This window comes from Mastigoproctus giganteus, chromosome 11 (assembly GCF_048544385.1).
Source record: "Mastigoproctus giganteus isolate SK-2022 chromosome 11, ASM4854438v1, whole genome shotgun sequence".
NCBI lineage: Eukaryota > Metazoa > Arthropoda > Arachnida > Uropygi > Thelyphonidae > Mastigoproctus > Mastigoproctus giganteus.
In genome coordinates, this window is record NC_143585.1 from 105493755 (window position 1) to 105506341 (window position 12587).

The window sequence follows — 12587 nt, forward strand, 5'->3', positions numbered from 1 at the left end:
TATCAGGAGATATCGATTATGTTTTTATACAGTAAGGTTGAATTCCTTCTGCATACAGGTATGTGATCATTAATAGCAAGTTAATAAAATGAGCCTGGACAACTTAAAAATGAAATTAAATAACAATCCCAAAAAAGTAATAATAAATAATAATCTGAAGCCTAAATTTTAAATTGCAGATCTATGTAACTTAGAAAAAAAGTTGTGAGAAACTCCTCTGATGATACTGTGTAATTGTTCAATAAGTTATCTTCCAAATGTTAACATGATCATGCATGCAAGAGCTAAGTTTTAAAATTGCTTAACAAAATTTTTGAAAGTGTATAAGGTAAGTCAAGTCTACTTATTTGCCATTCCAAAATTCAGCATTCTAAACCTCTGATTTAGAATGCTGAATTTTTTAAATTACTGACTCTTGCAGTAGACAGAAATCTAAAAGCATAACACATTAATTAGTCTAAATATTTTTATATACACAATACAACTCTGTTCAGCAAAAGTGCAAATTAGATAGGTCAATCTTCAGTAACCAAAATCCCTAATTAATTTATTATAAAACTAGTCAAACCTGACCCTTGGAACTTAAACATACATCAAGGATAATGCTTAAAATTTTGACTGAGCCAACGAGATTTAGAGTAATAACAAGAAAAGGGAGGAGAGAATGAATAACGTCAACTGACAGCCTAGCATATGTTTACTATTCGAGTGAGAGAGAGATCGTCCCTTAACAAAAATGATCCTGGATTACTTTTTAAAATAAGGGATTTCTTTATTTTCCCTGGAAAATTTTTTTAAGAGGGCAGCCCTTGGAACTGATCCACAAGGAATACCTTTCTGGATGATGTGAGATGGAAAAAGACTGAATTCAGATCTGAAAGGATCTATATTTTAAAGCGTCTGGGTAAATTTCGAGAGATGGTTCCTTAACAGATGCCCTTGACAATTTATTTGTTCAGTGTTATTTATATTTTTCCCAATAGCATTGGCAAAATGGGTTCCATCTTATGACGTGACTTTGGCAAGGTGGTAAATTTGTACTTATCTGGCAGACAATTGGGAAATGGTCACTACCTAGTAGATTGTTATGAACTAACTTTCTTTCTGCAGTTATGAACTGCAGAAAGAAAGAGACTCATGGCCAAGCCTGATCTACTAGGAAAGTTAAAGTATGCGATCGAGCATTTAGTTTGTCAATGAATTTTTTCCAAAATTTGTTCTTGTTTATCAAATGCCTGATTAATTACCCTACAAGAGATGATAGCCATTAAGAACTCTCATAATACGGAAGGGAGGAGAGATTTGGGATACCAGATTTTCAAGATCTTCCAATAAAATATCTTAATTAAGGGAAAAATACAATTTTTCCCTTAATCAAGAGACAATAGTAAGATTAAAATTTAGAGATAGGTGAACAGTTACAGCTTTCAGATTGTCTGCAATATTATTTATTGATCTTGAAGGAATGTATGAACTAACCAAAATGTCAAATCTTCCACGTGGTTCCTTGACTGTCGTTCTATCTCTTCCAATTCTTTGTGTCTTGATCTAATGGATTTTAATTACACTTTTGAGTTGTTCCTGCTATGAAAGTGTTTTTATTTTCTCTGCATTCTTTCTAATTCTTGGCATTGCCTCATTTAGGCCTGTAGCACATGCAATATCACATGGTCTTTCATTTTGCTCAAAGCATTTCACAATTTCATATTTTTTTTCTCTATCGACAGAGGCAGACTGGCCATAACCCTTAGTGGGGAAACCCGGTAGGCCGGAGGCTGGTGTGATTTTGGCCATAAACGCTAGTATGAGGTCACTACAAATTTTCTCGAGTAAGAATTTTTTTTTACCCAGTCCGCCTCTGTTTATCAATATTGCTTTTCTTTTTCTCTCTGATCTGCAGTATCTTCGCCAGGACGCTTCCTTTTTACTCATTTTTAAGGAATAAAGCACAATTACAATTCTGGGGGTTACTGCCATAAAACAAAAACAATTTCCAGTTGCATTTCTGTTATAAACTGGTAGTAAACTCGACCTAATTGCATTTGCTATAATACCGAAAGCTGGAATTGTGTGGATTTTTACATTATTATGGTGAAATGTGTTTCCCCTTCACTGATATAAAAACATAAATACATTTTCTGAATCTTCTCTTCATTCCTATCGTGTTGCGTTCAGTTGGGGTGATTTTGCGTTTGACTGCCATTTCTTGTAAACACAAAGGCGAATCGTACATAAGTGAATTCGGTTCATGTTATATATGATATCGTTCCCGTTTATAAATCGTGTATGATCGAATTCATGTAGTGTAAACACGTGTTATACGAGGACTGACTGTATTTCATTTTGTTGGGAAATTCCCATGTTACATTCTGTGCTATTGAACTTGTGAAAAAAAATCTAGATTTCAAAGTTTTATTATTATTGGATAGCACACCATGCCATCCAAAAGATTTAAGTCATCCAAATGTGGAAGTTTTGTTTCTACCACCACAGTTGTATTAGGTTAATACAACTTCTTTCATTCAGCCATTAGATCAAGGCATTAAATCCACCTTTAAAACTCATTCCATCAGAAAATCATTACAATGAATTTTGAAAAAAAAAAAAATTGATTCCGAATCTATTGAAGTAACGGAGGCATGGAAACAATAGGGTCGAACCGGCAGAAAAGGGAATCAGCATGACAGTAGAATTTGCTATGTCAGTAGGAGGGGAAGGTTTTGATGATATGACTACTGAAGTCCTCGTGGGTAGCACAGTTGATAGAATCGGCCTCCTACCCATACTGGGTGGAAAAGACCCGAGTTCAAATCCTGTCGATGACAGGAGGAATTTTTATGGGTCTTTTTCACAACGTGGCTGAGTTAGTCGGGCTCAGGCGATGGTAGCATGGTTTTTCTCCTGGAATCTTGGGTTTTTTGTCCAGCAAGACAGAAAATTGACCTCAGGACACATGCAATTTATAGACAATATACACAAATTATCATGGCCTTAGTCACCTATACTACTAAAAAAATTAAAAAAAGATATGATTACTGAAGACGTTCAAGAATTACTGGTAGAAAAACAGGCTGGTGAAGCGGATTTGGTGGAAATAGCACTGGAGGTAAAACCAAATCAATTCAGAGGATGATAGCGCAGACGAAAATTCTAGACTTCCAAATTTTACACTAAAAAGCATACAGGAATAAAGTTAGCCAAGCAATTAGAATCTTATTTTTTGAATGCAGTTTCTTGAATGAAAGGAGCTCAAAGTTCAAAAGGGAGCTTCAAAAAATGCTTAGTTCCATACGATGAAATTCGCAAAGATTTATCAAGCAAAAGCAAACAAACCCAGATTACTGATAGTAGAAGATACACGAAATCTAGAATGGTGTATTTTTGTTACCATTTTATTAACTATATAATATCGGTGTGTAGATATACCATAGACAACTCTTAAAAAACTACAAAGTAGTTGTTGTGGGCATCATTTGCTCTTTCTCATATTGTGCTCTGCCTTCACGACGAGTTGCCATGATATTGCACTACCTCAAATAAGTAATGCTTCACTAATAGAGAAGACTATTGTTACTTATTCTCAGTGAGTACCACCACCCAGACATGTTTCAAGGCTATTGGCCTATCATCAGTGGGTGGGCAGGTACCCTAGTATTGCAGACATGACGACCCAGTTGTATCTTCACAACTGGGTCGTCATGTCTGCAATACTAGGGTACCTGCCCACCCACTGATGATAGGCCAATAGCCTTGAAACATGTCTGGGTGGTGGTACTCACTGAGAATAAGTAACAATAGTCTTCTCTATTAGTGAAGCATTACTTATTTGAGGTAGTGCAATATCATGGCAACTCGTCGTGAAGGCAGAGCACAATATGAGAAAGAGCAAATGATGCCCACAACTACTTTGTAGTTTTTTAAGAGTTGTCTATGGTGTATCTACACACCGATATTATATAGATATTAAACTCTTAATGTATTATGCCTTGTGCATTTAACTATTTTAAACATTTTATTAACGAAATAGTGTATTTTTGTTACCATTTTTTATTAACGAAATAGTGTATTTTTGTTACCAATTTTTATTAATGAAATAGTGTATTTTTGTTAGCTTTTTTTGGAACGTAATCCCCCTTTTTGCACTTTTTCTTAGTTCCGTATAACATGGTTTTGCACAATACGACATTTTATAGGAACCTAACTGCTGTTTTATACAAGGGTTATCTGTACTGGTACAACTGATTATTGGTCCAATATTGTGGAACTTGTTCATCAGAAAATTTCTAAATAGTGCTGTTGCAACCACACAATGCTATTTTCTTTCTGGAAGGCAGAAAAAGTTTCAATCATTTCAATTATTAATTTCAATGATTGAAATTGAATTAATTTCAATTTCAATTAAGCTTCAGTCATCAATCATTTCAGAATTTCAAGTCTGATTTTATCTACATCTGTTGTCTTCCACGCCTGATATTCTCTATGACTTTTTCTATCTAAATATTAGAGATAGTACCCGATTTCAATCTTTACTTATTCTTTAGTGATCTCTCCAGCTCCTTAGTTTAGCAATTCAAACTATTTATTTCACAATTCTAAAATATACTTTTCTGTTTAAACTTTGCTCTTTATTATTTTGATTAACTTAGGTATGTTTTTTTTTTTTTTTTTTCACTTTTGAGATTTTGAGACTCTCCAGCTCCTTAGTTTAGCAATTCAAACTATTTATTTCACAATTCTAAAATATACTTTTCTGTTTAAACTTTGCTCTTTATTATTTTGATTAACTTAGGTATGTTTTTTTTCACTTTTGAGATTTTTAACTAAATGCAAAACATTTCTCATCTTCCTGATGTTTGTTTTCTGTGTCTCTCCCAAAAATTCTTCTTTTTAAGGTTTAACTTAACTTCACCTCTCGTAAATGGTGCTATCTGTGGAAAGTGAGTGCTCATGGGCCAATCTGACTCCACATGGCCTAATTATTTCAGAATGGGGGTAGGATGCACCTTACACCTCAGAACAAATGACTTCAGCCCTGACCGAAAAGGTTTAAGAATTCCTACAGTCACTAATGGGAATGAGTCAGTCCTCTCCGACTGAAGTCAACTATGGTGTATATCTACACCATGCTCCTCTGAAGTAGCTGAAGGAACAAGCAAGAACTGCAAAACAAATGCACAACCCTCAGAAGTATGAATTCTCCCAAGAAGAGCATGTTGCAGACATCTCACTTAACCCTTGCTGTAACCTGCCACTATCCTATGCAATAAGAAGAATGTTCTCGAAAATCAAAATCCTACTTTAGAAAACTGATAAAACTGGCAGATTCCTCAGCTCTGATAGATTATACTACTGATAAAGCAATGTTTGCTTCTGCTTTTATCCAAAGTGAAAGCATACAAATATGAATACCGCGATGTAAACTCTAAGACTAATGATGAAAAACAAATTTTAGCCACCCAATTTCTGAGGACAATTTCCTCATTCTATTCTGGAAATAGTTCAAATCTGGAGCAAGCTGACCATGAAATTACACATATACTGAACTTAAAATCAAAGCTGCTGGATGAAATTTAAGAAACATCTCTCAGTTTTCAATGACCAACTGAGTGACATCAGAATCCTTCTTTTATAGATAACAATGTTGAATGCTTAATTCACATCTTAATACTACTTCATACATAATATCATCGTGTAAAAAAAACATTATGGAAATCCTAATGTCTCAAAAACTTTGTTCTACATGTTGGACAGACTTGTGTAGTCGAGACCTGCTAATTTTCATAAAATTGGACAAATGCTAACTTATTGTGATTTTCCCTTGTGGAGGATTTGTGTTCTCATATTGAATTTAAAATCAATATTGTGAATTTTAACCAAATAGGATAGTATGGCTATTAAGAAGTATTTTTGGAACACAGTAAATCCCTGCGGTATCTGCATTTGCGGTCGCTGATTTAATATAAAATGAAACCTAAAAAAATGTGAATTTTTAAAGTGCAGTGAACATTTGCCGCCATAAAAAAACATGAGCATGGCTAAAATTATCTTTCCTGGTCAAAACAGTGCTCAGTGGGTGAGGGGGAGAGGGATGACAAAATCGCGAGCGTGGATGTTTCTCGCTAATCCTTGTTCAGTATGTGTTATGCGCTTGTCATGGAAGGTTTCGTCGTTTGCTTTTAATTTATGTTATAAATTGAATAAATTTATAAATTGAAAAATTGATAGCATATCGATTTATAAATTGATATGCTTACAAAAGTGATAAATCTACCGTTTGCAGTGTAAAACAGACTTTTTCGAGTGTGTTAATGGAAGAAAGTGACTTTATTGTGGACGAGTTCTTTCTAAGCCGTACAAAAATATGGCTACGAATAACAAGGGAAATGTGAAAAGATCAAAGAAGGTGATGACATTAGCGAATAAAATTGAGTTATTAGATAAAATTTCTAATGGTGAAAGTGTCTCGTCAGTGGCAAAATATTATAAAATCAATTAGTCAACGGTACGATCAATCAAGAAATTAGAAGAAAAAATCTGCCGTAGTGTCTGTGAAAATGCGCTAATTGCTTCAAAAATTTGCTCTTTAACTCGTGATGCTAAATTAGAAAAAATGGAAAAAGCTTTAAATCTGTGGATAGAAGCCCAAACTCAAAATAAAATTCCGTTAAGTTCATTCATCATTCATGAAAAGGCAAAACTCCTTTATCAACACTTTAGCGAAACTGGTGATAGCACTGGCAGGATAAGTTTTTTTAGCTAGCAAAGGCGCTGGTTTGAAAGATTTGTTTGAAATTTCTAATAAATATTACATTTAATATTAAATTGTTTCTTATTTTCATTTTGCATATGCTTGCATTTCACTATGTATATAGTCATATTACGAAGGTACATATAATACATACATAGACAAAATTTTAGACTAGTTCTTCTTATATATTTCATACTTTGGAACGGAACCCCTTTATTACTAAGGAAGCCATAACTCAGTATTCGCGTTTTCGGTATTCGCGAAATTTCTGAGGAACATATCCCCCGCGAATAGCAGGGGTTTACTGTATTATATTTTAAGGCAGAAATTTTCTTACCTCAGATTTTTTCAGGAATGGCTGCATCTGGGTGAAATGTAATTAGAATAGTATTGAAATAAAATAAACCTAGCAAGAGGACGAAGGAATAAAAGTAAGCTGTGACTTTGTCATGAACTTTGGCATCTTAAGCTTTTGCTAACTCTTTTATGATAAAAGTAAGCTTTGATCTTAAATCCATGCATGGGGGAATAATTAGAAGTATAAAGGGAGAAGATTTCCCGAAGCTAGATGGGGCTTTTTCATTTATACCATCTTTGGAAAGGGAGCGAACACGTATCGAAGGCTGTATTTATAGCCTGGGCAAATTTCATTGCCATATTTCAAAAGCGTGGGGGGGGGGTTGAGTTAGCATTTGTCCGTTTTTACAAAAATTAGAGGCGCCTCCGTAGCCAGGTGGGCAGGAGCAGCAGTGCGCAGCACACACTTCTTGATTAGACTGGGGTTCGAGCCTGTGACCACCAAATACGGAGGATGCAGAAAGGTCAGGGTATGACCACCGCATATCCCTGGAACAATATGGCCTTAATTGCTAATGCTCCTAAAAACCAAATAACAAACAAACAACAAAAATTAGCAGGTCTTGACTAAACAAGTTGTCTGTTCAATACATATATGCATCATGCTTCACTGACATACCCAAAGGACCAAGCTTGAACTGCACAACCCTTAGAAGAAAAAATGTCCCCAGAATAGCATTTTGCAGCCATTTTATTTAACAGCCTTTGCTATCAGCTGTCACTATCTAATGAAACAACCTGACTGAGGAGACAATACCAAAACCAATCTATTACTGTTCCTCCCTCCCTCCCCGATTGAAATATAATTCTGTATTCAAGGAACAAATTGCTTTGTGAACAAAGTCTGTTTGACTACCAGGTCCAAATGTGGCATTCGGTCTGGACTGGCACTGCACTACCTAGCTTGAACCTTCAGAATTGTCGATCATGCCCTCAAAACAGAAGAGCTTGTTTGTTCAAGATTGTACTTCTATCAAAGAGTGAGCAAACTGGGGCTACTGTTACGGATGAGCTCAACATCTGCACATTACTTTCCAAAATGACAATGTAGCTACATCATTCAGGACTGAAAGTGGTAGAAGACAATTTGGTATTAAAAGGCAGTCATCCAGATGATGGAGATACAACATTCAAGCCCTTCTTCAAGCAGCTAGAAGGTTTTACCTCCTTCAATCTAGTGTAATACTCAAAAAATGACTTGAAGTACACACTCAATGTCTGAACAAACTGATGCTGCCATTAACTCACCAAATGTATAAACAGCTAACCATCTTAAATGTCCCCTTAACATTGTTCATCAGTATGATGTTCTTCATGTGAATTTCAATTACCAACAATCTTGATCTTTGCTGCAATGATACTTCAATTTATTTATGATGACAATAACCTGGTTCATGATGGTATGCTTCTGCAGAGAAGCATACCATCATGAACTTTTTATGTTTCCGGACATAACCATAGTGATGTTTGCATATAGGGCTCTAGAAGTTACATGTAGTATATGAACATAACATATGCATGACAGTGCAAAAGTTAATATGTGGTGGGGACTGTTACAGCAAAGTTATTAGGCTCAAATTTTTTTGGTAAAAAGTCAATCGATGGGACAATTAATCATGAAGTTTTGGTGTGTTTCTAGAAACAGATATTTGAAGGAATACCAATCAAATAACATTTTTCAATGGGATGAAGGTCTGCCCGACTAGTTATGCCCCAAACAACAAACATTGTTTTACTCAGATTGGTAGGAGTTATGGTTGACCAACTACTGGGCTACAGCACAAATATTTTTTGAAGAGTTATGTTAAGGTTATTTAAGGTGTATGCAGAACACAATTACATGTTCTGTCAACAGTAAAGACCATCTGACAGCATGAAATATCTGCTTTCAATCAGATCAAATTTAAATTATAAATCAATTTTATGTATCACAGAAACCATTTATGTGTCTCAACTCATAAATAATCTCTTCCTAAATAGTACTGCTCATATAAATAGAGAGTTTCACATATATGACTTAAGTAACCTACTTCTTCTTGTGCATGCGTTGAAAGTGGGGCAAAGTCCTGGAGAAGAGAAGCCATATTAAAAAGGGTAGTGGATAACTCCCAGTTGACAGTATCCCACACTTCAGGAAACTGAGTGGGCCCACCTAACACACGTACACAATTCTTATAGTACTGTAGTGCCTGTTGCAATGGAAATAAAAAATAATCCTTATTATTATGAAATAAAAAATTATCAAAAAGTTTAGGATAATGTTTTCATTTTGATGAAATCTGCTATCTTACTTATCCTTTACAGAAAATATTCTGATGATTCTGATAACCCAAGTAATCCATATCTGTCATAATATAATTTACTAAAAATGAAATATATTTTAAATGCATCAACACAATTGTATTTTGATTTATATATACAGGGTTGTTAAAATTAAAGTATCCCTATGTAGAGGGCTCTGGAGCGAATTCTAAGGCTTGTACTGAAGAGAAATTTGGACAACAGATACAATAAAGAATGCGCTCGCTATTTATTGGAAAAAAAAAATTTGTTACAAAATTTGTCACTGTATGGCACGTAACTATCTTAGTTATGATTATGCAAATACCTTATGTTATTTGCATAATCATAAGTTATTGCCATAGTGCCACTATTTAAGCTCTACTGTACTGTATAAAAGCAAAGCAGTCTCTTCCAAATCATACAGTAGATATTTGCCTGCACTACAGCAGCAATGCTAATAACGTTGCAGGAAAAGGCGCTATTTGTGAAGCTGTACTCTCAGAACAGCAACAATGCAGCTGCGACTATCAGAGAATTCCGGTGTCAGAAGCACATAAGGTGTGGACCTATGATGGTTTGTGCTGTCCACAAAATGATTGCAAAATTTGAAGCGACAGGACATCTTGGTGTTCACCCAGGTAGAGGTTGAAAATGAGTGGACTCCTCTCGTGTTGAAGATGTGCTTATGGCTGTCATGGATTTATCAAGTCAATCTCCATGTGGTAGTGCAAGTGTGCCAGCTGTTTCTTGCGAAGTGGACATGCCGTATTCCACTGTAAGGCTAGTATTATCCTTACAAGATGCACATGCTACAGCAGCTAAAGCATGCTGATGCAGATATTCGTTTCACATACGCACTTCAGAGTCTGGCACGAATGACAGTGGATATCACTTGGCCATAGAATGATGAAGCCCACTTCTGCTTAAATGGACAAGTGAATATGCACAATTGTTGCATTTGGGCAACAGAAAACCCTCGAATTACCCAAGAGATCCAGTTGCATTCTCCAAAAGTGACAGTGGTGTGGATTTATGGCATTCATGATTAGGCCATATTTTTTTGAACAGATAACACCGACTGGACCCTGCACCTGTTCCGTCACTGGACAGTGATATTATGAAATGTTGGCAAATTTTGCAATACCAGAGCTGTAACAATGTGGGTGCCTTCAGGATACCATATTCATGCAAGATGGTGCACCACCCCACATCCACTGTTGTGTCCAAAGATTGCTAAGGCAACAATTACAGACGAACGGGTCATCAGCCATTGTTTCCAGACACCTTGGTCACCCCAATCACAGGACCTCGCCCCATGCGACTTCTGGCTGTGGGGTTTTTTGAAGAACCAGGTGTATCTGGAAGGATGTCAAACTCTGGCAGATCTGAAGGACAGCATTAGACATCATGTGCTGGCTATTCCACTTGACATGTTATTCTGCTGTAGAAAATGCTGTTCTTTGAATGGAAACTGTTGTTGACCAAAATAGAGGACAGATTGAACAATTGTAGTGCTGTTCAAGTGATTTGTATTGCCACAGTGCTATATAGTGACAAATTTTGCAACTAATTTTATTTTTCAATAAATGGCGAGTGCATTCTTTATTGTACCTGTTGTCCAAATTTCTCTTCAGCATGAGTCTTAGAACTCACTCCCGAGTCCTCTACATAGGGATACTTTAATTTTAACAACCCTGTATATATATAATAAATATGATAGTAAAATTTTGGTATGGTTTACTTATAAGATAATACAGTAGAAATCCATTGCCATTATAATTCAATAAATTATAAAAAAATATAAATCAATAATACAGAATGAAAACAAAATGTGTTAAACATATACAACTTTATCATATACAGGGGGGTCCCTAGTATCCGAGTATTCATTATCCGAGTCGCTGCAGTTGCGAGGATTTGAAAATTAAAGAACTGAAGCTTTTTCCCTTGAGAAAATTGACCAAGCACTTGAATATTTTTTGAGAATGTTTAACATTTGTTGCACATTCTTCATGATCACGCAACAAATGTTAAGTGCAAAGTTAAAGACATAACTAAATGCGATGACACAATTTTATCTGAAAAAAATACAAAAAAAAAAAACCCACAAATAACTCTGAATTCATTCTTTATTCGTACAACTAAAAAATAGTGTAACTTCAATAAACTTTATTTAACCTTACATTGTGTAACATATAATAAAAAAATGTCTAATAAAATAATTTTATTTTTCAGTTCCTTCATCCATTTTTTACTATGTACAAGTACATCATAAACATTTCTATATAATATTGATGTAGATACACCATATCTACTCATCCTTCACAACGAGTTGCCCATGTATTGCACTACTTATAATAAGTTGTTGGTAGTGAATTGCAAATGAAGTAATGCTTCATTTGCAATACCAAGGTACCTGTCCACCCACTGATGAAAAGCCAACTAGCTTTGAAATGGTGCCGTCTGGGTGGTGGTGGTGACACCCACCAAGAATAAGTAACAATAGTCTTCTCTATTAGTGAATCGTTACTTATTCGAGGCAGTGCAATACTTGGGCAACTCGTGAAGGATGAGCACAACATGAGATACAGATGAAAGGACGCTTTTCACACTACTATTGTAGTTTTTATTCAAGAGTTGTCTATGGTGTATCTACACCGATATTATAGATATAGAATCTTAAACTTTTAAAATATTACGGCTAATTGCATTTAGTTTTATTTAAATAATAAACATTACGAAAATTGGTGCCAGTTTTAAGTGGAATTTTCTGGAACCAATTATCCTCGGATAATGAGGATCCCCTGTACAAATCAGAATGGTACCAGCTAACACTACAAATAACAATCACAAGTGACACAAGGTAGTATTAGTAGTGGCAAACGAAGCAAGCTTATAAAACATCAGATATTAATTACAGAAAAAGAAAATTTTTTCTTTTTCTGTAATTAATAGCAGTTAAAAGTAAATGTGGTTATAATCTCCTTATCAATTAATTACTAAGATAGAACTCTATTATATTTCTCTAAACTTTGCTGTTCAGTTTAATTACAACTGTATATTTATTAATCCTCTCCCATACACTTTTTAAGGTCTCTTTTCTTTCTCTATGCATGTATCTCTTCACAAGCAACATCATGTTGATGAGTCTTACAAAGTGTGCACAGATGTCTAAAGCTGTAAATACAGTGTGCACAGA

At 35.1% G+C, this 12587-nt stretch overlaps 1 protein-coding gene across 1 annotated transcript in view; it reads right to left on the bottom strand.

Moving 5' to 3' along the window:
- LOC150078328 (erythroid differentiation-related factor 1) overlaps nt 1-12587 on the bottom strand; it is a 257306-nt gene that overhangs the window by 34714 nt on the left and 210005 nt on the right. The window contains exon 17 of the mRNA XM_090384532.1: nt 9136-9294. Within this exon, the coding sequence (XP_090240658.1) occupies nt 9136-9294 (159 nt within the window). The remainder of the gene's footprint in view (nt 1-9135; nt 9295-12587) is intronic.